This window comes from Phacochoerus africanus, chromosome 6, assembly GCF_016906955.1.
Source record: "Phacochoerus africanus isolate WHEZ1 chromosome 6, ROS_Pafr_v1, whole genome shotgun sequence".
NCBI lineage: Eukaryota > Metazoa > Chordata > Mammalia > Artiodactyla > Suidae > Phacochoerus > Phacochoerus africanus.
The window spans coordinates 94,151,975-94,179,961 of NC_062549.1; the positions used below are offsets into that span (position 1 = coordinate 94,151,975).

Consider the following 27,987-nt stretch of genomic DNA (forward strand, 5'->3'; position numbering starts at 1 on the left):
CTCACTGGCTTCTCCCCCCTCCTCCCCATCTGTCCTAGCCCCAGATCCTGAGATGTCACCACCCTCAGACAGGGTCCATACCATCGTATGTCTTAGTATGCACGCTGGGCTCGGGGTCCAGCATGGAGAACGCGCTTGCCAAGTGCTGGCTGGCTGTGAGGAAGTCAGAAAGGCAGTGCCCTCCTTAGGACTGCCTCTCTGAGGGACTCGTGGGAAGAGAGCCCCATGGTGGGTCAGCAAGGCTCACATCAGAGCCTCTCCCTATCAGCCACTGCTAGGGACCCAGATGTGCCCTGGCAGCTCTGAGGGCTGGAGCAGGGGCAGGCAAGGCTGGGTGGTGTGAGGATGCAGGTGACCGGGCAACATTTGTGTGTGTGTGTGTGTTCACGTGCGCACACGTGTGTGTGCCGCTCAGGACACACGGTGACGCTCACCAACAAAGACAGACACCACGGCAGCCAGGAATAGAAACAACTAGTGTATTGATTCGGGGAGGAGAGAAGGGATGCAGATGGGAAACACGAGGCAAGGGGGCTCCTTAGTGTTCGCCAAAACCCACAGCCGCACACCCTCCATCGCTTCTCACTTTCTTCCTCTGCGGTGGGGCCCCAGCAGGCTCTCCCCCTTTCTGGTAGGCCTCCCTCTCCCTCCTCCTACACCCACTTGACCTCGACCTCCAGTGACTGGGCAGAGCCCACCCCCCCTCAAAGTGAAGGCAGGCTCAAACTCACCTTTCTCCCCCCTCCTTCCACCTCCCACCTCATTCCCATCTCTTGTCTAAATAACATACAGAAAAAGCAAGTGCAGCTGGTACCTGGGAGAAACGAGTCACCCCGGGGCTGGGGGTAGGGGGGGACTGGGGACGGGGCAGGTGGAGGAGCCTCAGCCAGGTGTAGTGGACGATGGGGGCCGGCCCAGGGGCTGGCTCAGCCCTCCTCCCTTGGAGGCTGGCGGAGAAGACTCCACACCTGCCTCTCAGGCACCATGTCACAGGGTCCCCGGGATGGGGGCGGCGGGCAGGACAGAAAAGCAGAAACTAGGCTCTGTAAAAGCATCCTTTTCCCTTGGCTCCCCTCTTTGGTTTTAAGGCAAATGTGGAGTTTCCTGGAAGCAGGGAAAAGGAAGGGGAATTTGAGATAGATGCTTTTTTTTTTCTTTGCTTGTGTTTTTCCTTCAATATAAAACCACTGTAGAAAATAACTTCTCTTAGAAAAAAAAAAAAACATAGAAGAAAAAAAAAAACCCAAAGGAGTATTTTTCTTTGGCTTCAAGCCCCTTCCCTTGAGGTGCAGGGCAGGGGTGGGCATGAGGTGAGGAGGAAGCGGGAGGCCTCCACCCCCACCCCTGCCTGGCAGGTCCCAGATTACATGATGCTGCAGTTCTGGGGGCTCTAAGAGAGAAGAAAGAAGGGGAGAGATGTGAATGGCGGTACCAGGCCCAAACCCGCCCTCCCCTTCCCTGCAGCCCTGCCCCTGCCCTCCAGCCTGGGGCTCAGACAGGAGGGGCAGGACGCAGGAGTGACTGTCTAGGATATTGGGCTGCGGGGAGGAGGCTCCCACTCCCCCGGGCTGCGGAGGAGAAGGCGCTCCCCCCCACCCCCACAGGACCAGGGGCTGTGGACGTAGAGGGACAACTCACCTGGGTTCGGGGTCTAGAGTTGCCCAGGAGGTAGGAGCGGGTGACCAGGTTGTCCCCGAAGCTGCCACCCCCACTGCCCCCCACACTGCGGTAGCTGCGAGTGACTGTGACACTGGAGGCGGAGGAGCCAGAGGAGATGGATCCGCCCACCTGGGCTCCCGAGCTGCTGGCAGACGCCTTGTCGGCGGGCTGCCCGCAGGTCCCACACAGCACGGTGCGTGAGCGCAGGTTGTACTCGGCGGGGTCCCCCGAGCTGCTGCCATGGGAGCCCTGAGGAGGGAGACAAGGCTCAGGCGGGACGGCGGGTCTGGGACTGAGCGCTCAGGCCCAACGCCCAGGCTCCGTGCTCCTGCAGGCTCTAGGCAGGAAGGTGGCGTTCTGCTCTCAAGTAACTCTAACCAATGTTAGGGTGGGCGACAGAGCTTGATGGGTGGGTGACAGGGCTTGAGAGGCCCTGGGAGCCAGGGAGAGGGGGGGCGGGCAGGAAAGAGGGGGAGGGTCAGTAAGACTTAGGGGCAGGGAATGGGAGTTGTGGCTTTGACTCTGTCCTAAGCTACTCTAAGGTTAAGAGGGCAAGGTGAGCGTGAGCAAGCTCGCAGAGCAGCAGGCATGCAAAATCAACTGGGAAGGAGGAACAGTGAGAGAGACCTGTCTCCCAGGAAAAAGGGGGAAGGTGAGAAGCCATGCATGGGACAGGAATGGGGAGGGGACAAGAAGAAAGATGCACGCCACAGAAAACGGGGGGAGAGAGGCAGGGCTGGGAGCCCCACATCTGTCCTCCCGTGCCCGTCCCAGGAGACAAATCCAGAGCCTTGCCCGCTGCTCCCAAGGGAAGACTCCGTGGCATCAGGAAGTTCCCACTCCCTTCCTTACCAGAGTAGGGCACCCAGACACCTGGGTTCCCCGTTCACGGTACAGGGAGGAGAGAGAAGAAAAGCCAGGGCAGCGAGTGAAGTTCCAAAACATTCTTTAATGAAAAGATTTTTGGCACGGGGTGGCCGGGGAGAGGCAGTCCCCAGGCCTGAGTGGGTGCCCCAGGGTGGGCTCAGGCTCGGCCTCAGCGGCGGCTGCCACTCACGTGGTGGTGATGGAGCAGGTCATCTCCATCCTCATCCTCGTCGTCCTCAATCATGGTCACCGAGCGCACCAGCTTGCGCATGGCCACCTCCTGCCGGGGACACAAGATCCCACCCGGGGGTTAGGGGCTCAGAGCCCTGAGGGAGGGGGGCTGCACAGCAACCCCACCCCAGGGACCCCCTAAGAACCTCCTTGTGGTCTGCCCTTTGTCCAGCCTGTGGCTTACTCTGTCCTTCCTCTGTGGCACACTCTGTCCTTCCTCTGTGGCACTGGAGCTGAGGAACTTGTTTGTACCCCAGAGGGCCACTGCCAAGCCCTCTGGGTAGGAGCACGGTCTGCCTTTAAGGACCCTCCCTGTCCAACCTCCCCGCTACTACTGCTGGGGGAGGCTTCTTTGGGTTTGCCCACTGAGAGGGTCTGGGGCCTGCGACTGCACAGGAGAGCTGGGGGCAAGTGGCCCTGAATTGGCTCCCTTGAGTTGGGGGCAAGCTGGCTCCAACCTTGGCTGTCTCATCGGGGGAGCCCTGGCCAGCGAGAGGCCAGCATACTCACTTCCCCAGTGGAGTTGATGAGAGCCGTGCGCAGGCTGTTTCCGCAGCCCCAGGTGTTCTGCGCCTTCCACACCAAGTCGGTTGGGGGGCTGTGGGTGGCCCCCGCTCCCGCAGCCCAGATCTGGTGAGGGAGAATTAGAGAAGGGTTCTCACTCTAGCACTCCCATCCTTGGGCCAACCCATCCCCACCCACAGCCACCCCCGCATCCCAAACACCCTGCCACTCACCGTCACCACCTGCCCGGCCTTCAGAGTGAACTTTGGAGGGAAGCGGTAGGTCAGCAAGGGATCATCTCCATTCTGGCGCTTGATCTGCCAGTTGCCCATGGACTGGTCCTGCCAGGGAGGGAAGCCGAAGGTGGGGGAGGCTCATTCGGGCTCTTGGGATCCTCCTACTCAAGGGCCCAGGCAGGCCTCAGGCAGAGGTCTCTCCCTCTCATCCACCGCCCCTCACCACTCTCCCCTTCAAGGATGACAGCGGCCACCTACGGGCACGCATACTGGGCTAGAGGCACTCTGAGCTTTCATCTTCCCAAGAACTCAAAGAGTTCGGGACTCTTTGTAGATGAGGAAACCGATGCTTGCCTAAGGTCTCAGGGCCACTGATGAGCCCCGGAGCCAGGACTGGAGCCTGAGTGTGGAGGAGAGGTACACGCACACACGCTGGTCTGCCTCTGATGAGAGGGATGGCCCTGCCCTCAAACGCCATCCCTTCACTTTTGGGGTTTCTCCCAAAGGCCGCTGTGTTCTCAGACCCCACCTGGGGGCCTACCTCATTGGACTTGTTGCGCAGGCGCACGAACTTGCCCTCCTCGTCCACCTCCTCCACGGCCACGCGGCCGCTGGTGCGAGCGTGCTGGGAGAAGCTGCTGCGGCTCTCGCTGGACTCCAGCTTGCGCTTTTTGGTGATGCTGCCCCCACTCTGCGTCTGGGACGAGTGGGAGGAGGCCCGGCCGCGGCTGCGCTGTGAGGTCGGGCTGGGGGACAGGCGTAGCCTGCAGAGGGGGAGACAGGGAGGGGAGCCTCGTCAAGGCCAGTGGCAGGCTGGAGGCGGTTGCCAGCACCTCCTGGACTCCCCCGCAGCCTACCTCTCCTCCTCGCCCTCCAGGAGCTTGCGGTAGGCGTGGATCTCCATGTCCAGGGCCAGCTTGATGTCCAGCAGCTCCTGGTACTCATCCAGCTGCTGCTGCATCCTTGCCCGCATCTCCGCCATCTCCCGCTCCTTGTCGGCCAGCAGCCGCCGGCTGGTGTCACGCTCACGGGCCAGCGAGTCCTCCAGGTCCCGCAGCTTGGCCTCCTTGGCCGCCAGCTGGGAGAGGGAGGCAGGGGTCTGGTGAGCTCCCAGAGGCCCCACATGGGGAGAGGTAAGGGGTAGGGGACACCCAGCTGCCTCGCCAGGATCCTCAGCTCTCATCAGAGCCTTTCATGGACTTTGATGAGGCCTCGGCTGGCTGGCCACCGGGCAGTCCTTCTCAAAGTCCAACTGAAATCTCTTAATCTGAGGCTTGAATCTATTTCCTCCTGCCACAAATGGCACAGCCAGCTAGACTATTGATGCTTTCGACACCTCCGACTGAGTCTTGAGGCAGATCTCTAGGGACGATACGAATGATCTGCATATTCAAAGGGGAAAACCAAGGCTCTGAGAAGGAGGGTCTTTCAGCTTAGATAAGAGAAAGTCCTGGAACAGCAAACAGGTCATCTGACTCCAAACCCTAGGCTTCTTACTCAGCCTGGGGTCCTGAAGGCATGTCCTGTCCTGCACCCTCCTGCCCTCAGGACCCCCACCCCATGTCCTGCCCAGACTGTTGGAGGAGGGGGTGAGGTGGGGGCATCACCTGCTTCTGGAGCTGGCTGAGCTGGGCCGAGAGGCTGTCGATGCGGATGCGGGACTGCTGCAGCTCCTCGTGGGCAGCCCCCACCAGGTTGCTGTTCCTCTCGGCCGACTGCCTGGCGTTATCCAGCTGGAGGGGAAGACGCGGGGTTAGGGGTGCAGGGGCCGGAAGGGACCTGGGAAGGGCATCTCTGCTGCAGCCTCAGGTCCTAGGCACCCGGGGCTCCTGCTATCATCCACCCGATCCCACAAGGGACGTATCAGGGTGGCAGAGGTGGGGGGAGGGGTGCCAGGGTCAGAGGCAGCGAGGGAGCCACAGGAGAGCGAGCACCTTGGCAGAATAGGTCTTCTCCAGCTCCTTCTTGTACTGTTCCACCTGGTCCTCGTGCTGGGCCCGCAGCTCCTGCAGGGCATCCGCCAGCCGGCTCTCAAACTCGCGCTGCTTCCCATTATCAATCTCCACCAGCCGCGTCTCATGGCGGCGCTTGGTCTCCCGAAGCTCCTGGAAGGGTTGGACCCAGAAACCAAAATCAGAACTAGTCCTCTGAGGATGGGACCCAGGCAGGTGGCTGAGCTCCCGACCCAATCCTAACCGTGAATGGAGCCACTGTGAGCCCCCCTTTAACCTGAGGGCTGGCCACTCCCCGTCCCCCCAGACCCAACTCCCCATCCACTAGTACAAGGGAGTCAGGTAGGGGAGCTCTGCACACAGCCAATGCCCCAGCCCCAGCTCTGACATCTGTCCTCCAGTCTCAGGGCACAGTTCCCACCTCGCTGTAAATGTTCTTCTGGAAGTCCAGCTCCTCCTTCAGGGTCTGCAGCCTGTTCTCGGCATCCACTCGGCGCAGCATCTCATCCTGAAGTTGTTTCTTGGCCTCACCCAGGGCTGCCTCGAGCTGAGAGGAAGGGGGCAGAGAGGAAGGAGCCAGAGGTCAGGGAGAGGGCTCACAGGACATCGGAGCTGGAAGGAAGCTGAGGAATGGGGAGCATCCAACACATCCCTCTCTATGCGCACAAACAGGTCCAGGGGAGTGAGAGCCTCGGGTGCCCCCAGAGGTAAGGCGATCCACTCCCTGGCAGGAACGACTCTGGGTAGGTACAGTGCTAAGAAAGACAGAAAAAAAGACTGGAGTTCCTGCTGTGGTGCAGCAGTGCAGGGAGGTAAGGATCTGCAATGCTGTAACTGATGTAGGTTGCAGCTGTGGCTTGGCTTGATCCCTGGCCTGGGAACTTCCATATGTCTCTGTGTGGCCATTAAGACAAAAAAAAAAAAAAAATTGCCTCCTCTGTTTGACACAACCTAGCAATTGCTATAGAGGAAGCATGTTCAGAGTAGAGAAGGAACAGGAAGGAAGTATGTGTCTGGGGTGGGAAGGCCTGTAAGAGGCTCAGATCTGAAGGACAAGGTTATCGGGGCCTGGGGAGGAATACCGCTGTGACTGCTGGGGCAGACAGGAGCAAGTGCAAAGGCACTGAGGCATGAAGGCACACACGTGTACTTCAGGATCTTCAGAAGCCTCAATACTGCTGAAGTCTGAGTGACAGGGCGGAGCAGGGGCAGCATGATGGCAGAGGTGGCCGGGCTGGAAGGCAGGGGCTGGATCACGGAGAGGTGAGCCCTTATCTGCCACAAAAAGAGCCTCTAAAGTTTGAGCAGGGGAGGTCCTTTCTTATTTTGTTTGTTTTGTTTTGTTTGTTTGGCCACGCTTGCAGCATGTGGAAGTTCCTGGGCCAGGGATCAAACCTACGCCACAGCAGTGACCCAAGCCGATGCAGTGACAACACCAGATCCTTAACCTGCTGTGCCACAAGGGAATTCTGGGAGCACTTTTCTTAGATCTTCATCTTAACAAACACGAGCTGGGCAGTGCAGCTGGGAGGGGCTGCAGGGCAGGGCAGAGACCTGGGAGAAAAATGGCCCAGTCTTGGTTTTGTAGTCAACCTGCTGGCATCTCCTGGTCACTCCTCAGTTTACCGTGGTTGCAGGGCCTTCGTCGGGGTAGAGAGCCCAGGACCTGACCCTTGGACTGACTCTAGTCCTGGCCCTGCTCTTGGCAGATGAGGCAGTGAGACTGGGAACAAGCCAGCTTCTTTGATTCTGTTCCCTAGCTTGTAACATAAGAGAAAGGATAGATACCAAAGTGTTTTGAAAGTAAAGACCATTGTGTACACATGATATACATGCCAACCACTAAGAACATGAATCTTAAAAAACATAAAAGGAGTTCCCGTCATGGCTCAGTGGTAACAAACACGACTGGTATCCATGAGGATGCGCGCTCAATCCCTGGCCTTGCTCAGTGGGTTAAGGATCTGGCATTGCCGTGAGCTGTGGTGTAGGTCACGGATGTGGCTTGGATCCCACGTTGCTGTGGTGTAGCCTGGGAACTTCCATATGCTGCGAGTGTGACCCTAAAAAGCAAAAAAAAAAAAAAGAAGAACATGCATCTATATGTGATTAACCATCAGCTTCCAACAACCAGGGCTCTGTGGATGGTCTATATTCTTCTCCCATCTTCCAAAGAGATCACAGCTCTCTACAGCAGGGCCAGACTGGGAGGGATCCAGGGCCAGGCACAATTCATTGCGAAGTTAAATGGAAATGGTTTATGGATTCTTTTTTTTTTCTTTCCTTTTTTTTTTTTTTTTTTTGTCTTTTTGACTTTTAGGGTTGCACCCATGGCATATGGAGGTTCCCAGGCTAGGGGTCTAATCGGAGCTGCTGCTGCCGGCCTATGCCACAGCCACAGCAACACAGGATCCGAGCCAAGTCTGCAACTTACACCACAGCTCACGGCAACGCCGGATCCTTAACCCACTGAGCGGGGCCAGGGATTGAACCCACAACCTCATGGTTCCTAGTCAGATCCGTTAACCACTGAGCCACGACGGGAACTCCTACGGATCCTTCTAAATTCACGCTGCTGGACTTCATGGGCAGCAAAGGAGGTGCAATATGGTCTGGATGGGTACAACAATTCTAGGACACGTGAATGGCTCCAAGGCCATGTGACAGGTCAGACCAAGTACCTCCTGAGAGCACCTGGGGTGGAAGAGTGTGTATTTGTTTGGGGGCAGGGGGACAGGGGGCAGGTGGGCCCCACCTTGGCCACTTGTCCTCGCAGGTCATGCAGCTCGCCTTCCAGCGTGCGCTTCTCGCTGAGAGCGGTGCTCAGTGCTGCCTCCTTGGAGTTGAGCAGAGCCTCCAGGTCCTTGAGCCGGGCCTGGGCGGCCATCAAGTCTCCCTCCTTCTTGGTATTGCTAAAGAAGCCAGGGAAGAGGGGGTTTAGGGGAAAGAGTCTATGCCCCTAAAGAGAGCTAAGTCCCCCAGGAAGGGAGAGGAGCCACTTCCTGGGAGGTTGGCTCTGGGGCCTGGCTCTGCCATCCCTCAAACTGCCAGGAGAGGGCATCCTTGGCTTTGGTTTGCTTACATCTGCCCGCCTCTGGGGCTGGACTCCCACTTCCCCCAAGGTCCCCAAAACCCCCTTCCTGCTTCTCTGCCCTTCCCATGACTCAGTGCTCAGGAACGTGCCTGGGGCCTAGGGCAAAGCTTGATCTGTGAGATGAATGTGTTTCCCTCCCCCCCCCATTCCTTCCCAAAGAGACAGAGCCACCTTTGTCTCCTGCCCCTTCCCACACAGGGCCTTAACCTTCTACCCCTGACTCCACCCACCTTCCATTCAGCCAAGCCTCCTTCCCTGCAGGGGACCCAGACAACCAGGCTTCCAGCCCTGGGGTCCATGCGTCCCTAACGCATCTCGGTTTGAGCCCGGAAGGTGTAGGTCACCTCCCCTAATCCCTTTGGGGAGGGAAAGTCTGGGTAAAGCTCAGGTGGATCTGAGAGGAGGGCAACCAGGTGTGGTATGGACCCCTCCCCTTCTCAGCCCCAGGCTGGGTCCCCTGATCTGGGCAGAGCACAAGGGTTCCAGCCTCTCTCCCTCCCTCTGGGTCTCAGGAGAGCCTGAGAATGCTGAGCCCCACCCGCTGACCACCAGCCTCAGTGTCTGGTCCCGATGCAGCCCCCAGGCCTCGAGGTCCATCTGAGCTCCAGCTCCTCAAACTGGGTAAAGCTTTAGTTACAACCAACCAAAGACGGATCGCCCCTGCCACCTCCCTTCCCTTTTTGGGCCCCTGATTATTTTTGCTGGATAGTGACCTGCAGAAATAGAGGTCCTATTTTTCTTAAAGACCTCTGGGGAACCCAAGAACTTTCCAGTTGTAACGATCCCTTCACCAGTGTGTGGTGCGAGAACATAACGAGACCCAGGGAGTGGAGGGAAAGAGCCAGGAGGCCTGGGCCCAGCTGCCATCTGTAACTCATCAGACTTCAAGCATGAACCCACCACGGCAGATGGAAACCAAACGTGGGCAGGAGAGAAAAATTCTCTCCTGGAAAGGAGAAAAGTGGCCCTGCCAACATTTTTCTCCCGCCACCAAAGCCCTCAGCTCCAAGAGACGCAACAATTCACTGTGAAGGAGGATGGAGAAGGCCAGACTGGAGGAAGCTCTAGAGGGAGGGGCTGAGACTGAGGCGGAGTTCTCCTGCCACCTGGTTTTGGCGATTTCAAACAGGAGTCACCTCCTCCCCGACAAACCGACAACCGAGCTCTTCTGGGAGGGAGACAGAGGGATGCCCAGAGAGGCAGGGGAAGGACACAGAGACCTGGAGCAAGCGCCCCCCCCCCAACCCCACCTCCCCGCTTGCTCTGTCCAGGCCTCTGGCCACATTTCAGAACAAGCTGTTTAATGCAACCATGTCTGTCTCCTGTGAGAAGAGGCCCTTCCAGATCTGGAGGATGTCTCCCCTCCTCCGTCTCAGCCAGAAAAGCTAAAAATAAAGTCAAAACCCAGCTCAGGTTTTGGCTGCCATCCGGCCCAGCCCCTGGCTGGAAGCACAGCCCCAACTTTCCATGACTTCAGAACTTTTCCGAAGCCGAGGCAGCTGAGGGGGGGCGGGGGGGGGGGAGAAAAAGAAGAAAAACCGCTGGTCAAGTGAAGCGACGCGGCCGACATAGATTCCGAGCTCCCTGGGCCAGCTCCAAGGCTGGCAGGGACTTCTCAGAAGAGGCCTCTCTAGCCTGCAGGCTAACGGCTGTAGCTGGCCATCCCAGGAGGGGAGACTCTCAGAATTTAGGGAACCAGAAGGAGCTTGGCATAGGTTCAGCTGAACGTCCTCCTTTTACAAATGAGGAAACTGAGGCTCTGAGGAGGAAGGTGAGTGGCCCCATGTCAAGCACAACACGCAGCTACGGGGACCATGCGGGAACACAGTCAATTCTGGCTGCGGATCAGGGCTCCTCCTCCTCCACTGGCCTCCCCAAGCCACAGGTCTAGACAGGGGAGAAGCCGGCAGGATCCAGCCAGCCTGAGCTGGGAGAAGCAAGAAGGAGCGCTTCCGAAAGACATCTCAAGGGTGCCTCTTCCCTAGTCCCGCCTCCTTGGCCTCCTCAGACACCAGAAGAGAAACTTCAGTCCTCCTTGGAAAGACCTTTCCTGTGACAGTGCCAAGCCGACCCTGACGCAAGAAAACGGAGCTGCATGGTCTGGCGACTGCAGGATTTTGTCCTTCAGTGGAACCTCTTCACATCCTACTGCCCCCAAAGGTGGGGCGGTAGGAATCCTAACGGTAATACTCAGGCTCGCACTCGTGCTGATGTAACGACAGCAAACAGCTGATTGTGCACTAGGCACAGCACTAAATAGCACAACATTAACTCATTTAACCTCCACGGCTTCCCTAGGAGCTAGGTGCTACTACTAGGTGATTGAGGAAACAGGCACACAGCCCGCCAGGAGCAGAGCTGGAAACCAGCACAGCACTGCTCCGGCACCTGCCGCGCCAGCACGCCTCCAAAGAAGTTAAGGGGGCGATTTTCCTCCCCCTCCTGCAGGCTTGACTAGCGCTTAAAAGAGATGCGATGAAAGGACGAAGACACACCCTGCAGAAGAGGGAAACCACTGAGCAAAGAGAGGGAAGCGAGGACGAGCCTTTGCGGTTTTCAGTCAGGCTTGGGGAGCTCCCTTCTGCGGGGAAGCAGCCACCATCTATGGCCCGCGGGCTTGTGACTCAGACCTCAGGAACTCTGTGGCCAGGGAGCCACACGCACGCACTCCCCAAGAGACGGCTGGGGGTGGCGGTGCAGAACCCAGTGCTTCTCTGGCCTCCTCCCTAGCCTTGCCTGCCCACCAGCTCCAAATGCCATTTCTTCCCTAGTTGGGGTTTTCTGCCCCAGAAGGGACCCCAAGCAGACACCAGCTAGGCGGTTCAGCCCCAGGGTGGTGGTGGTGCTGCCCGTGCCCAGGTCCCCTGGAGGTTGGCAGCGAGAAAGCTGGGCACGTGCTGACTGCCATCCCACAATGGGCTGGCAGGGAGGACCGGGTGCGGCAGGCAAGGGAGCTGGGAAGGGTGGGAACCAGGGGCTCCGCAGGTGACTCATCCTCGAGCAGACAATACCCGGGCAGGGGTCGGGAAATCCTCTACTGCTCACAGGGGAGACCCAGGCTTTGCCCGCGTCCTGCCCCAGGCCCAGAGCCATGCCAGTGCGGCCCGTGCTCTCCCTCCCATCCGCCAGGCTGCTCCAGCACAGGAGTGGCTGCATCCCAGCGGGCTCGTGAGGCAAGAAGGGCTGGGCATCCTGTTTCCAGCTCTTCCCACAGCTGGCAAATCTGATCTCAGAGGGAGGGAAGAGCGGGGCGGGAGAGGGCGGGACCACGGAGAGGAAACGAATAAGGGAGAAACGAGAGCTGGTGTGGCCCAAGGCTGGAGCCTTTAGGCTGAGGCTGGCGGCACAGGGAAGCCGGGCTCCCTGGCCACTGCAGGCCAGGACTCGAGGGCTGCTGGCGGGGGGTGGGGGCCAGCACAGCAGAGGGGCTGAGTAGGCACCACGCCAGCCGCTGACCCGCCCGCTGAGTCACCCTCCTCAGCCCAGCTCAGATGCCAGATATGGAAGCCAGGGCCGGCCGCAGGCCTGTTTGGGCCCGGTTGCTGGGAGCAACTTGCTAGGCCTCGAGGGAGAGGCCCCCATTTCCTCCGCGGGGCTGAGGAAGAGCTGAGGGGAGCAGAGACATCGGGCTGGGGCTAAAAATAAAAAGTGGGAGGAGCAGGTGGCCGAGGGGGCGGTGGAGGGGCCGGCCCAGCTCAACCGGGCTCTCTCGGACCCGCCCCGGCGCCCTCGCCCGGCCAGGCCCCAACCTCACCAGCCCTCGGAGTTCCCCATCTTCCAGGCGGAGATGGGAGGGGTCGGGGCATGGGGGCAGCGGGAGGCGTACAAGCAGGGGTCCCTGGGCCCCGGGCGTTTCCTGCCTCACAGGAAAGGGCGCCCCCTGTGGCTGGGCAGGGCAGGGCAGGGCAGGGGGCGTTGCAGCGGGTCTCAGATCGCCTGGTGGGTCTCAGAGCGCTCCCTTCTTCTCCCGGGCCGTCTAGACCTCTGCCCAGGCTGACTCCGTGCCAGGTGATGGGGCGGCTCTGGTGGCCACCTCCAGCCCAACCCGCATGTTCCTACCATCTCTCCTTTTGTTCTAGCAACTCCTCCCCCTGAAATGTATCCTTCCCTCCACCTACTCCAAATCCACACCCTCACCTCCCCTGAGCCCTGTTTCAGCCCTGGGCCAAAACCCCCCCCCACCCCACCCCGCCTCTCCCAACCGTGTTCAGCTGTTGTTTTACCTACTAGTTTATTCTGTTTTCAGCTATAAGTGTGTCTCCAGGCTTTTTCTGTATGTCCCCAAATGCCCTGGGGCTAGGAGGTTCATATGCTCAAAGCTTCTAGGGGGACCTCCTCCTGGACCAACTCCTGCCCTTTTACAGGTGAGGAAAGCAAGGCCCGAAGAAGGGCAGGCTCAGACCCTACAAATCTGCCCACCGGGTCAGCTGAGGACACTCACAGCAGGTGGGGACAGACACAGAAAATGGCATGACACACTCAGAAAGTAGACAGAGACACCCAGGAAGAGCGTCTGGGATACACTTTGACTTCTGCTCAATTGCTGGGAGCCACCCCGAGTCAGAGAGTGAAGATACAGAGACCAAGTGAAACAGCCCTCAGACATCACCTACCCCCTCTGCCAGGAGTGGAGCCATGAGGTTTGACAGTCCCTCCCCCCCCCCGCCCAGAGTTAACCACGGCTTGGTTTCTTGGCTGGTCTGTGGGTCTGCCCTCACTTTCAGGTGCAGGCAGGATGTGGAAAGGCTGGGTCATCTGGTTCCCCACTCTGGCATTCAAGGTGCCAGCACTCTGTAAAGAGGACCTTAAAGAGAGGACCTGGGGAAGAGGTGTTCCAGGGACTTAGAAGCCTTCAGCTTCCCCATACCCCACCCTGTGAACTTCCGAATGTCTTACACCTGGAAAGCACATGGTGGCCCCCAGTAAGGACCCTCTACCCTTGACTTCCCTGCACAGACACAGGCCCCAGAGCAGGCATGGCTCTGCTTCCACACCCCTCCCTTGGGCGTTATACCCGCCACATATGCTTGGGATTGGAGGACCCTCAGATCCCCTTCCAGAGCTACCAGGCTCCCAGCTGTCCTTGCCCCAGACAAAGCCAGGTCTTCATTCCAAGCAGAGGGAGGGTCGGGATGGGGGAACTGGTGCCGAGAAGAGGGACAGGAGGCCTGCTGACATGTTCAGACGCAGCTCCAGCAGAGGCGCTGGGCTTGGCAGGAGGCCAGGCCTGAGTCACAGCTGCTGGGTGTATCAACGTGGCATTGTACAGAGGCAGGAGAGGCTGCGGCCAGAGGCCAGGGCGCTGGGGTCCTGGACAACAGGCGGCGGGCTTCCTGACCAACCGCTCCCTCCAGGTCCCGTGCCAAACACCACTTTGCTTCTTCCTGGCCTGTCTCTCCAGAAATCATTCCTGTGTGTCACAAAAATGCAGGGCCGACGCCCGCGGACAGACCAAAAGAAGTGGGGGCATGGAGGGGAGACGGATGGCCTAGGAAGAGGTAGGATGTCCTGGGGGGAGGGAGGGAGGCCACCTGCCAAAAGGAGGGACATTTAGGGGATCCCCACAAGAAGGCGACTCAGCAGTTCCTTCTTAGGATGTATCACCCCATCTGGTGGCTCATGGTTATTAACCCTGACAACAGTGGGAGGGGGGTGGGAACCGCACTCCAAGATGGAGAGAGGAAGTCGAGGAGGACCCAGGCATTCTGGTCCCACTGCATTCCAGCTCCAGCCGAGGAAGATGCAATGCTCTCTCCTGGCCGGCAGAGGGTGGCAGTGTTAGCGCTTTGGGAGGAGGAAGGGGGTGACTTGGCAATCCCAAACAGTCCCCCCTCAGCTGCCTAGGATGGGACCCCTTGAATCAAGGGTCTCTAGCTCCCCTGAACCACCCCTAAAGAGACTCCTGTGTTCTGCCTGTCTCCGTTCGGCCCCCGTCTGATTCAGACCCTCATCCCTCTTGCTGCCACTCAGCAAGAACACCCATCGTAGTTCTTAATAAAAGGCCACCCCCTCAGCCTTTTGCTTCTCTGACTGGACAAGCTCAGGGTCTCCCGTCCATTCTCTACTCTGCCCTCTACCATGACTCAGCTACTCCGTTTGGCCTGGGATCCCAGCCAGAATTATTCCTGGCTTCGACAGGCAGGATTCAGGCTTCCTCTCCCACAAACGGGCCGAAGGAGCCCCCTCCACCCCCACCCGGCCTCCTTCCCAAACTGTCCCCTTCCGTGAGAGACTGTTAAGGGCCAAGACCTCCTCATAGCCCAGCCTTAGGTGGCGGGAGCCAGAATGGGTGTAGGAAGAGTAGATGGTGGGCAGTTCAAGGTCATTCTGAACTTTCATCTGCAGGCCCCAGGCTCATGCTGTCTGATCCTGGCCAGCACTAAGGCAATGGTCCTGCCTTCCCCAAAGCCTCCCTTCTTCCTCCAACGTCAGTCCATAGGACTCTCCCTCTCCTGCACACTACAGCCTACATGATATGTCCTAAAGGGAGAGGCATTAAAAACCACAGGGTCAGAGTTTCCACTGTGGTGCAATGGGATTGGTGGCGTCTCCGCAGTGCCAGGACACAGGTTCGATATCTAGCCCGGTGCAGTAGGTTAAAGGATCAGGCATGGTGCACCTGCAGCAGCGTAGGTCACAAATGTGGCTCAGATCTGATCCCTGGCCCAGGAACTCCATATGCTGCAGGGCAGCCAAAAAAAAAACTAGAGTTCTTTCATACTAGCAATGAAAACAAAGCATAAGCCAAGATTATAATGTCATAAAATTAACTGTTTCTTTTTTTTTTTTTTTGGTCTTTTTAGAGCCTTGCCCACAGCATATGGAGGTTCCCAGGCTAGGGGTCGAATCAGAGCTATAGCTGCCAGCCTACGCCACAGCCACAGCCATGACAGATCTGAGCTGCGACCTACATCACAGCTTGAGGCAACACTGGATCCTCAGCTCATTGAGCAAGGCTAGAGATTGAACCCGCCCTCATGAATACTAGTCGGGTTCATTACCACTGAGCCATGACAGGAACGCCAAGTGGGAAAGATTTCTATTGAGAATAGTATTGGCTATTAATTATATTCAATTTTAATATTTACTGCTTAGTAGTCTATTTATTTTATTTTATTTTTTTGACCAGGCTCTCAGCATGTAGAAGTTCCCAAGCCAGGGATCAAGCCTGCGCCATAGCAGCTACCACACCGGATCCTTAACTCATTGCACCACAAGAAAACGCCTATAGATTAGTATTTCAGAGAACTGTTTTCTCACTTTGTGGGTCATTGTACTACTTCGGAACCAGAGGGATCTCTGGAGACCCTCTGCCCTAACTCTTTTTCTTTTATAACTTGGGAAATCCAGAAACAAGGGTGATTCTTTTTTTTTTTTTTTGTCTTTTGTCTTTTTAGGGCCACACCCGCAGCACATGGAAGTTCCCAGGCTAGGAGTTGAATCAGAGCTGTAGCTGCCGGCCTATGCCACAGACATGGCAACACCAGATCCCCAATCCACTGAGCGAGGCCAGGGATCGAAACTGCGTCCCCATGGATGCTAGTCAGATTCATTTCCACCAAGCCACAATGGGAACTCCAAGATGGGGGTGATTTGTTCTAAGTCACACAGCAATTCAGTGACAGGGCCAAGCCTAGAACTAAGGACACCAAGGGCCAGGTCTGCTTCCTCTACCTCATGCTGCCTGTCATTTTGTTGGTGGGCCACTTGGCCTCTTGTTAAGTAATAGGAGTCCCTGCAACCTCCTTCAAAGAACCTCTTTCCCACTATCTCCAAGAATATTAGAGCTTGGCCTGTGTCAACTTCAGCCATGGGGGACCCACAGAGATAAGAATGGGATGAACTGCCCTGGGCCTCGAAGCCAGACCTGGTCTTGGCTGCCACAGCTGCTAGAAGTGGTGAGGGACTGGGGAGGAGGGAGAGTAGAGGGCACAGTTGGTAGGTGACGGCATCTCCTACCAGTTGTCCTCCCAGCTGTCCCTGGCTTCAGCCCTGACGCTAAGCTACTGCATCACTGGGGGTGGGATTGGGAGTGGGGACAATGGGCACATCCCATGCAAGAGTAAGTCTCAGTTTCCTGGAGGCCACAGGACGTGCCAGCTTGGGGCATCGATGGTGGCAAGTTCATGGGGCCCTAACAGAATGGTTTCTTTCTTGTTTCTCTTGGGCTCCTTAATTACTCACTGCTCAGCCCCCAGGGTTATAGCTGTACCTTCTTCTTTCCGTCTGAATGAGAATGTGGACTTCAGGGTGGACAGGAGAGGGGATCACACCAAGGAGCTCCCTCAAGTGAGGACCAGGGCCCAGGTATCCTCAAAGGCCTCCATCCCCATTATCCTTATGTATCTGCCAAAGGGCACAGCCTCCTGCAGCTCCAGGCAGACAGTTCCCTCAACAAGTCCCAGGACAGTCTCAAGACAGGAATTGCCAGCCTCTCAGAACTCTATCTCATGATCTACGGCCTGGCAGGGTCCTGGATCTTTCTAGGTACAGGCGAGGGCAAAGGCGATTGATCAAGTGTTAGCAGACCCTGCCGGACCGTAGAACATTAAGGCAAAACTAGTCCCATGGCAGAATCTCCAGATTGTAGGAGTGCACGTCAGCCACCCCAACCCACCTTCCAGGCCCTCCAACTTGTCTCCCAAGCTGGAGAAGTAAGGTTTAATGGTATGAGCGCTCAACTTGGAGTCTGAAGGTCTGCGCTCAGGTCTTGACCTGTCACTCCCTTGCTGTGTGGCATGGGACAAGCCTTTGCACCTCTCTGGCTCTTGCTTTCTGATCTTGATGAGAGCCTGGATGAAGATGGGTCAGCAGGTCCCTGCCTGCCCCAACTGGGGCTGCATGAGGCGGGCAATTCAGGAAGTCGTCGAGCACCCAGACCCTGTCCTGGGGGAAGAGGCGCTTCTGCTTTGTGGGCTCAGGATCTCCCCACTTCTGACTCAGCTTTCCTCAAACAGTTCCGCACGGGAAGACACAGACCCTGGCACCATCCCACAGCCCAAGCCCGTAGTTCTGGACTCAACTCTAGAACTACTTGTGCACACTGCCTGTCAGGAGCCCCATTGCAGACTGCCAACAGACAGCCTAAGGAAGGAAGCAGAAAAGGATCCCACAAAGCAGTGGCGAGCGGGGAGCAGAAGACGCAGCCCTTCAGGCCCCCATCCTTCCCTTTAAGCCATCTGCTGTCCCCACTCTGTCTCCTGCTGTCTCTTGTAAAGCCACCAGGGTGGGAGGGAGGGGGGGCAGCATGTGAGTCATTCACTCAGCCGGCCTGCCTAGGGTGGGGCCTAGCTTAAAGCCTGAACCCCAGGCAGGCCTTCCCTAATGTTTTTAACCTCCTCAGTCTTCCTGCACTTAGGTGTCCAAATCCTTCAGGCTCCAGGGTAGAGAGGAACGTGTGGATGTGTCTGTGGGTGCAGGAAAGGGGGGGTCCTGCTCAGAGCCTATCACCCAGCCTAATGAAAGGGTGCCTCAAGTCCCAGGATGTGGCCAAGTTACCCAGGTTGGGCCAGGAATTGCCACAAGATTTTACAGATAACTCTGCATCCCAACCCAAAGTCTGGCCCTGAACTCTGAGCTCTAATTAAACATTAAACCAGACAACACCTTCTTTCTAGGCTTTAGTGGGAGGAGTTAGAACAATGCCTTTCTTCCTCTCCCAAATTCTTCTTTCCACTCTTCACCTCACCCTGAGCACGCCAGACGGAAAAGGGAGCAAGGAATCCTGGCTCCTCCCTGTGGGGGAGGTAGAAGGGGACAGATACCCCAGGCGGAGCCCCCTATGCCTCTACCCTGCCTCCCATCAGCCTAGGATCCAGGTGTGCAAACCCACCCCCCTTTTCCGGAAGCCCAGCCTCCCCAGCCAGGATCAGTGGGGGAGAGGAGAGGCAGGTGGCTAAATATAACAAGTACACACACCACCCCCGGCCCTGCCCCACGTGTGCGCACACCCGCCTGGTGTCCCAGCCGGGACAGCTGCACCAGGAGGCAGAGGAGACAAACTGGAGTGGCTGGGTGAGCGAGAGACCATAGCCTCCACTCTTTCTGTTCCCTGATCAATGTCTTCCCCAGAAAAAAGATCTGCTAAGAATGCCCTTCACAGGGATCTTGCAAGGTAGCAGTTTGGCAGCTGAGTGGACTGATTTAGAACACCAATACTCCGGGACTCCCCTAGCTGGCCTCCTGTCTGTCCGCCTAACTAAAGGGACAAAGGCAGGAGCGATCCCTTTCAACAGAAATAAAGTCACCTTGCCTCCCCACACAATTTCCATCACCCTTCACAGGGGGGATGGATCTGCCACACCCACCTCGCCTGGGGCTGGGGGCTAGCCAAGGGGTATAAAGAACACGGAATACAGAGTGGTTCAGAGAAGGGCATGGGTCTGGAGAAGATGATGCAAAGAAGGGAAGCCAAACCATAGGGCCCCCCACTCCTCCACCAGGGATCTCCAAGCACCTTTAGTGCTCTCTGGCTGAGGTCTGAGTAGAGAAAAGGAGACCAGAGAGGAGGGAAACAAATTCTTGGGGAGCTGCAGAGGGCCTAAACTTCCCAGTTCCAAAGGCCTGTCTTAGAAAAGAGGGAGGGGCCAAGTAGGGTGCGGCAGGGTGGGGCAGGGATGGGTGAGGTAGGAGTGGCCTGAAGCTTCCAACGGCTGGATTTCAAAAATGTCACGATATTCCAGTAGTTTAATAAAGCAAAGATTAAAAAAAAAAAAAAAAAACCACCAAAAAAAACACACGTCAGTGGCTGAGAGGATGGGCCAGAGCAAAAGAGCGAAGACTGCTGGACTTGGTTGGGAAAATGAAAGTGGCTCACCCCAAGGAGGGAGGCAGGGAGAGACAGAGCCCCCAACCCTCAAAGACTCCAGACAGAGGGTGGGAGTGGGGTAGGGGGAGGTAGGGAGAGTTGGAGGGTGCAGACCTGGGCCTAGCACAACTTCCTGAGCTGGGAGCCTCTGCCCTCTGTCTCCCTCCCTCCCTTGCATTCCTGGGCCAAGCAGGCCAAGGGCTGTGGGAGCTGCGGGGGAGCCGCTCTCCGGGAGCTATTTGGTTGGCCTGTCAGAGACCAGAGAAGATCCCAGACACGCCGGGAGTGAGGGAGAGCTTCCCAACTCTTAGAAAGAACCCTGGAAAAGGTCATGCCAAGGGGGCCATCGCCATGCCCCTACAGGGGTAAAAGGGAGTCAGCTCTGCTTTGGCGATCTCTCTCCAGCACCACTGGCTATCCACCAGCTTGAGATCTCTGTCTTAGTGGGTGTCATGTGTTCAGAGCCAGGCTAGGCAAAGTTGGCATCGTGCCAAGCCTGCCAAGAAAGTTCTAACAGGGCCCTTTCACCCACTCCAAAGTGTCCTGGGTGCCCAGATTTCTTAGACTAGCAGGGCCAGTTCCGCTTGGCCCAAAGTGCTCCCCAGGCCCCAGATGACTGGCAAATCCCACCCTGACAGAATGTGGGCCTGCCATCAGCTCCTACTTGGCCCTGATGCCTGCACCATTTCTTATATACACCCACCCTCTCCCAGGACCCCTCCCTTCTCTGTCCTGTCTTGACAATTTCCCTTGGCACTGCCAGTCACCCGCCGGGGGCGGTTCCGGGGAGGGAGGAGACTATAAGGCAAAGTTATCCGGCCGCCTGGAGCCGGGCAGGGGCGACGGTCCACGGGCCCTCTATGCTTCTCTCCGCATCACCACCCCCCCCGCCCCCGGCGGCCACGCATGACGCATGTCGCCACCTGGGCGCACTCACCGTGCCTTGAGCTCCTTGAACTCCTCGCGGACTTTGCTCAGCTCCAGCTGCAGGCGGGCGCGCTCCTTGGCCACCGAGTCGAGGGTCTTGCGGGCATCCCCGAGCTCGGCCTCGTAGGCAGACTTGATCCCAGACACCTCGCGACTGACCACCTCTTCAGACTCGGTGATGCGAAGGCGCAGACCTGCATTCTCCGTCTCCAGTGAGCGCACACGGTCGATGTAAACCGCCAAGCGGTCATTGAGCTCCTGCAGGTCCTCCTTCTCCTGTAGCCGGGTGATGCGGGTGGGCGACAGCGGGGTGGAGCTGGCCTGCGCCCCGCTGCGGGTGGCGCGCCGCTGGGACGGGGTCTCCATGGCCGGCAGGGTGGCAAGGCTGCCCGCGGGGCAGAGGTCCCGGGAAGGGCGCGGGGCTCAGGCCAAGGACAGAGACTGATCGAGGTGGGAGCGCGCCGGCCGGCTGGCTCTCGGCTCGCTCCTGGCAGGCGTGGGGATCTGGGCCAGACGCTGTCCGTCCTCAGGATCTGGGTTGGCCGGTGTGGATGCGGCGCTCCCGCGAACACTGAGTCACCGGCGCCTGGGCAAAGGCTCTAATAGGTCTAGGGAATGGGAGGAGGGGCCATTGCTCTTAAAGGGGCCGTCACTAACCCACTGGGGTGAGAGTGGGAGGGGTGAGGACTGGTCGGCGTAGGCGGAGTCGGCGCCCCACCCTCTCTAGCGCACCCCCAGCTGCCTGTGGCTTCGCTGAAGCTCGCGCAGCCAGGTCCCTGCCGGCTTAACTTGTCCCCACTGCCAGTTGACAAGTTGCCAGCTTGTCCCCACTACCTCTGGCCTTTGGGGGGCAGAGGGCAGAGCCAAAGGGTGAGAGTGGGTGGGCAAAGGATAGGGGAGAGAGGTAAAGCTGGCTTAAAGCAAGGGAAGGCTCCAGGTAGGCAGATCCAGGAAGGTGGGGGGAGGGCTGAAGCTGGTGCCCATGGGGTGACTCACTCTTCTTCCACCACAGGCTCCCCCTTTCCTCCCCATAGTAATAGTGAGTCACCCCTCCTCCCCCACCCCCCATGTGGGCAGCCCATTCAAAGCTGCATCTCAGTGTGCCAGGGTAGGGTGGGGAAGGAAAGCCTGTGTTCCCTGGGGTGGTTGCAGGGAGGGCTACAGCAAAGTTCTGGATCCTGAGTTCCTTTTACACCCTCAAATTTGGAGGTAGAGACCAGGAGTTTGGGGTCACTCTTTTCCTATCTCCTGCCCCAGTTTACTCTCCCTCCAAAGCTAACCACTGGGTTGTAGACCCGAAGAATAAGCCGCAAACCCCAGAGATGGCCAAGCATATGACCCAGGCACTGCCTCCCTTCCCCTGCTCCCTTCCTCTGGACTCAGGCAACTGGAGAAAGAGACTGCCTAGGTTTCTTCCCACTTCAGTCCCTTTCTGCTCCTCACCCCACCCCGCCAACTCCAGGACTGTACTTTTTTTTTTTCCAAGACTGTACTTATTTTAATGGATAATTTAAAACAGATACCAGAGCTGTGCATGCATTCATCACACTGCCAGGACACCAGGTTCCAGATTTTTGTGGTTCCCAGAGGGGCCTGAAAGGGGGAGCAGAGCAGGGTGCTGGACAACCAATGCTGGGTCTCCATCCTGCTTTCAGCCAGACACGGGGTTAGGGGGTGGGGTGGGGGGGCAGGTAGGGACAGCAAAGATTCCCACAACCTCGCTGGCTGCGGGGCCAGCACTGCACTTATCTCTACATTCCTCTCTGGCCAGGTCTGCTTTGCAACTGACTCTGGGGAGAGGCCAGGCCCTCTCACAAAACAGGATCACCCAAGTTCCCAGGCTTCCCCACCCCAGGCTCTGGAGCTTCTTCCATCCTCAGGACTCACCAAGGAACCCCCCCACACACACACACTTTGATCAGCCTTCTACTCCCCTCCCCTGATCCTGGCCCTGGCCCCACCAACCATCTCATCCTAAGAGGTGGCAGTGGCTCAGGCTCCCGAACCCATGCACTTTCCTGCCCTGCCCCTGTGCCTCCCACAGCTGATTCTCTGATGAGGAACCTGGGAAATTAAATTATGTTGCTAACTCCTTATAGCTCCAGGATAAACAAGGGAAGCTGAGCTGGACAGGTCCTCTGTTCTGGGTTCTGAAGCTGGCCTCAGAGAGACAAGGGACTGGAGTGGGATGAAGGCAGGACTCAGAGTGTTGGATGGGGGGATGCTTAGGTTTCCATGGAGGTGGGGGGGCTACTGGGCTGTATAGTGAGTATCCAGGAGGCACCCAGTTGAGGGGACCTGAGATAGGGCTTCCCCTCCCTGTAGCCCTCTCCCCGAGGGCGAGGGCGTGGTACCCACCTTCAGTTTCCCAGACAAAACAAAAAGTCTTGTTCTGCTTCTCCCTCTTGTGTTCCCCAAACCAGAAGCAGAGGCGGGGTGGGTGAGCCAGTGAAACATGAGGGACACTGGCTGTTCCCACTGCCTCAGCCCCCCTTCCAGCACCCCCTCTGCCCCACCCAGTCCCTGCCTGGCCAGGCTTCCCCTCCTGGCTGGGGAAGCAAAACCACACTTAACCCTTCCTATCCCGGACCTCCCCATCTTTGGAGAAAAGAGGCAGGAGAAAGGAGGGGGGATCTTACCCTAAATTTCACTTTAGGTTGTTTCCAAAGGGTGCCCCCACCACCACCACCACCATGGCCTCAATCCTAAACCTGAACTTCAAAGTGGGCCTTTATCTTAAATATTCAATCCTAACTCTGAATCCCAAAGATTCCTCTGCCTTCCTCCTGCCAGGGTGTAGATCACCAGTCCCTGAAGAAACAGGAGAGAGCAGGGAAGGCAGGTCCAGAGGACACGAGCCTCCTGGGGGTGAGGATTCTGGGAGTTGTGACTGGGTGGAGACCAGGTTCCAATCCTGCCTCTCACTTACTGTGTAGTGACAGATCTGCTACTGAATGCTCTGGGCCTCATCTGTCCCATGTCTTATCGAAGACATGGGGGTTGGGCTACTATGTTTGCTCTCAAGGGAGGTGCTCACTGGTAGGGAAAACAGGGTGGGGGGTGGAAAAATCAAGCACAGGTGGTTTAAAGGGCAGCATAGAACCCTGAACTGGAAAATGAATTCCAAATGGATTCCAGAAGTGTGGGAGCTGGAACATTAATAAGTGATATCAGAAAACAGTGGTTGAGTCCAAGGGGTGGTTTGGAGTCAGGGCCCTACTCTGTTTCCATAGCATCCTGGGCCTCCCCCTATGACCCTTCCTCCCAAAAGTGCTATGAAGGACAGGAGGGACCAGGGCCTGGCTATCTGTGTCCCTAATACCTGGCCCAGTGCCTGGCATACAGGAGGTGCTCAGTGTATCTTAAATGAACAAATGTATTTGGCCTTGCCATTTTTGGGGTGAGTGATTTTGGGTGAGTTTTCCCCTTTCACTCAACCTCAGTTTCCTTGTGTATAAAATGGGGATGCTGCAACAATTAAGTAACATGCATTTTTGTGTTTTTTAAATTTTCTTTTTCTTTTCTTTTCTTTTCTTTTTTTTTGCTGCGCCAGGACACTTGAAGTTCCTGGGCCAGGGATCAGAACCGAGCCACAGTTGTAACCAAGAGCTGTGGCAACACTGGATTCTTAACCCACCATGCCAGACTGGATTGAACCTGTGTCCCAGCACTGCAGAGACACCAGCAGATCCCGCTGTACCACAGCAAGAACACCAATTAACATGCATTTAGGGAGTTCCCGTCGTGGCGCAGTGGTTAACGAATCCGACTAGGAACCATGAGGTTGCGGGTTCGGTCCCTGCCCTTGCTCAGTGGGTTAATGATCCGGCGTTGCCGTGAGCTGTGGTGTAGGTCGCAGACGCAGCTTGGACTGTGGCCCTGGCATAGGTTAGTGGTTACAGCTCCGATTTGACCCCTAGCCTGGGAACCTCCCATATGCCGAGGGAGTGGCCCTAGAAAAGACAAAAAAAAAACAAAAAAAACATGCATTTAAAGGGAGGCTTCTTGGAGTTCCCATCGTGGCTCAGTGGTTAACAAATCAGACTAGGAACCATGAGGTTGCAAGTTCGATCCCTGGCCTCACTCAGTGGGTTAAGCATCCAGTATTGCCATGAGCTGCGGTGTAGGTTGCAGATTCGGCTCGGATCCCGAGATGTATGGCTCTGGTGTAGGCCAGCAGCTGCAGCTCTGATTAGACCCCTAGCCTGGGAACCTCCATATGCTGCGGGAGCAGCCCTAGAAGTGGCAAACAAGCACACACACACACACACACACACACGCAAACACACAAAGAAATAAAGGGAAGCTTCTTGCATTCCCTGGTGGCCTAGGAGTAAAGGATCCTAGCAGCATTGTCACTGTTGTAGCACAGGTTTGATCCCTGCCCTTGGAATTTCCACATGCTGTTGATGTGGCAGGAAAGAAAGAAAGAAAGGAAAAAAGGAAGGTAGGTAGGTTTTTTGGAGGAGGTAGGTTTAAGAGTTTACAGGAGAATTCACTCATCCAACAAACATTTATTGGACACCTGCTGTATATGAGGCACTGCTCTACTCACTAGGTATACAGCAGTGACTACAAACCTCTATCCTCATGGAGCTGACATCCTAGTGGAGGGAGATGGTCCATAAATAAAAGACAAAATTTATAATCTGTTAGAAGATGGTGAGGGCTATGAAAATAAAATGGGACAATGTTTGGAGTTCCCATTGTGGCGCAGTGGTTAATGAATCCGACTAGGAGCCATGAGGTTGCAGGTTCGATCCCTGGCCTTGTTCAGTGGGTTAAGGATCAGGTGCTGCCATGGGCTGTGGGGTAGGTCGCAGACACGGCTTGGATCCCATGTTGCTGTGGCCCTGGCGTAGGCCGGTGGCCACAGCTCCAATTAGACCCCTAGCCTGGGACCCTCCATAGGGAGCAGCCCTAGGAAAGGCAAAAAAAAGACAAAAAAAAAGGGACAATGCTCAATAAACTGGGTGACTTATACCTTGATGTTCTTTACAGCTGCAAGTTTTCACATACATTCTCATCTTGGTTCCCAAACCACCTCATAGACTGGAGAACATGTCCCTGTTTTACAGCTGAGGCTGACATTCCCAAAACCAGACAGTAAGCGAGAGGCCAAGCTCAGAACTCGGACCAGGCTGCAAGGACTTCTTCACTATCTTATGCCACTTTGTCAGGACACGTGGGAGGAGCGGGGGTGGACTGGTGCTGGGGGAGGAAGTCTGTGCAGAGGTTGTGAGGTGGGAAAGAGCTGAGGGTGCACAGCTGAGCTGAGCAGGGAGACACTGGAGGTGAGGCAGGAGGAGAGGCAGGATGGGAGAAGGGGGAGATGGAGGCAGCCTCCTGCCTGGTTTGGGGACGGGGGTCTGAGGGAAAGGATTCTGGCTGCTCGATAAGGAGAGGAGGGAGGCATTGAGACCAGCGAGGAAGGAGTCAGAGGCACCGGCCTTGGCAAGAGGCAAGCTAAACGGAGCGGGCTCAGCAGAAGGGTGCAGCCAGGAGGGATTCCAGAGGCATTCTAATAACGATTTGTGTAGGGAGGATGTGTGGAGTAACTACTATTATTAGACACTAGGTATTTGCGTGACTTTGTTGAACCTATGCAATAGATCTATAAGGTAAACACTACTATTAGTCCTATTTTACAGATGGGGACACTGAAGTCTAAGGAAGTTAAATTATTCATCTAAGGCAGGGTTTCTCAAGGCTGGCACTCTTGACATTTTAGGCCAGATAATTCTTTGCTGTGAGGGGTGGGTCTAAGCATATGGGATGTTTTGCTGTATCCCTAGCCCTCTGCCCCCAGTTATGACAATCAAAAATGTCTTCAGAAGGTGCCAAATGTCTCCTGTGGGGCAAAATCACATCCAGTTGAGAACCACTTGTCTAAGGTCATATGATTAGTAGCAGAACTGGGATTGTGATACAGGTGGGCCTACTCTGAAAGCCAAGCACTTAGCTGTCAGGATATAATTCTGGACAGGTAGGAGTGGGAGAGAGGAGGATTCCAGTGGGACCTAGGCCATTGGGAGACAGTTATATGCCCCCACAGGGGTGGGAAGATGTGACTCTTTGGGAGAGGGTCTAGGAAATAGGGGGTGATTTGGAGAGTCAAGGCTATGGTTTGGGAATCCCTTTATAATGTTTCTGGCTTGGTTTTTTTTTGGTTTTTTTTTTTGTCTTTTTAGGGCAACAGCCACAGCATATGGAGGATCCCAGGCTAAGGGTCCTATTGGAGCTGTAGCTGCTGGCCTACACCACGGCCACAGCCGCCAGATCTGAGCCACGTCTGCAACCTGCACCACAGCTCACGGCAGCGCTGGATTACCTTAACCCACTGAGCGAAGCCAGGGATCGAACTTGCGTCCCTATGTATACTAGTCAGGTTTGTTTCCCCTGAGCCACAACAGGAACTCCCTAGAGTGCTTGAGAGAGGGTCCCTGCCTTATTCATTCTTTGATCACAGGGTCAAGTACTAAACACCTGTTGAACTGCTGAGTCACTCCTGCACAGGTGGTATGGAAGGACCTGGCTGTTCTTTAAGTAGCTGCCACGTACCAGGCACTGGGCTAGGGGCCATGTGGGGCTGATCCCACTTCATCTTGACTTCAGCCTTATGAGGAAGGTATTATTATCTGCATTTTATATACCAAAAACCCGAACTCCGAGAAGTTGACTAATTGACCTAAGAAAGTCCAGCTGAGTAACTGCCTTCTTCCCATCCGGACCCAGCTAGATGGAATGATGCAGGCTTAGAACAATTAGCTTGGCTTAGTTTAGCTGGGAAGGCCCTCAGAAGGAGCGTGTTTGATGGCCTTTTGTAAAGCCAGTGAACCCCTCATTTGAATTCATTCAAAAGCCCAATATACTAAATGACAGAGGCAGAGTCTCTCTAGCAGGGAAGTTTAGGGACTCCTGCCTGGTGATCCTTTGCCCCTTCCCTAAGAGGCCCCCAGGGCCCTGAGAATTAAACCCCTCTCTTTACAAAGTGGGCTTCTCAGGCCAGAGAAGCTAAGATTTGCCCAAACACAGCCAGAAATCCCCAAATAGTACTCGGACCCTATTTCACACTACTGTAGGAGACAGGACATCACTCTGGACATACCGGAAGGGGCTAATCGACCTCAAGGGATGGGCATTATCGCTACCATGATGAGGCAGGGGTTGCGGGGGTCAGTGTAGGGCTGGCTCAGTGCTCCAGCCAGGGCAGACAGGGCCGCTAGATAATGAGCACAGAACCAACCCTTTACACTTCACATCTGGCTGGGCAGGTCTCCCAGGTGTCATCTTTTCACAATCCAGATTACTACCTTAACCCTCTCAAACCTCTCTGAGATGCACAAAGCAAACACCATGACTCCCATTATACAGATACGGAGATTGAGGCTTGGGCCGGGTTAACTGATATGCTCCAGGCCACACAACAAGAGACAGAAGCAGGTCCCAAACTCCAGGGATTTGCCTCCAGGTTAACTACATCCCACCTCCCTTCAGTCCAGACCCCAAAGGAGCTCCATCCAACAGTAAAATCCGAGAGTCTGCCCAGGAGCCCCTGCCCGACATTCCAAACCCCATCCCCCACTCAACTGGGCCCAGAGAGCCGCCCCACCTGTGAGCCTCAGGCTTCCTGGAACCGTCACAATACACACCACAATACTGCCACGGTACACACCAGACAAGAGCCAAAGAGGAATTCCGCAGTGACTT

At 56.4% G+C, this 27,987-nt stretch overlaps 1 protein-coding gene across 1 annotated transcript; it reads right to left on the reverse strand.

The window, feature by feature from the left end:
- Positions 1–465: 465 nt before the first annotated feature.
- Positions 466–27,987, reverse strand: LMNA (lamin A/C). The gene is made up of 13 exons (XM_047784327.1): positions 27,890–27,987; positions 20,288–20,885; positions 8,205–8,361; positions 5,871–5,996; positions 5,432–5,602; positions 5,105–5,230; positions 4,355–4,575; positions 4,039–4,261; positions 3,495–3,602; positions 3,268–3,387; positions 2,717–2,806; positions 1,639–1,908; positions 466–1,390 (listed from the first exon to the last, which is right to left on the reverse strand). Exons 2-13 carry the CDS (start codon positions 20,641–20,643, stop codon positions 1,364–1,366), a joined length of 1,995 nt encoding a protein of 664 aa, XP_047640283.1. The 5' UTR covers positions 20,644–20,885; positions 27,890–27,987; the 3' UTR covers positions 466–1,363.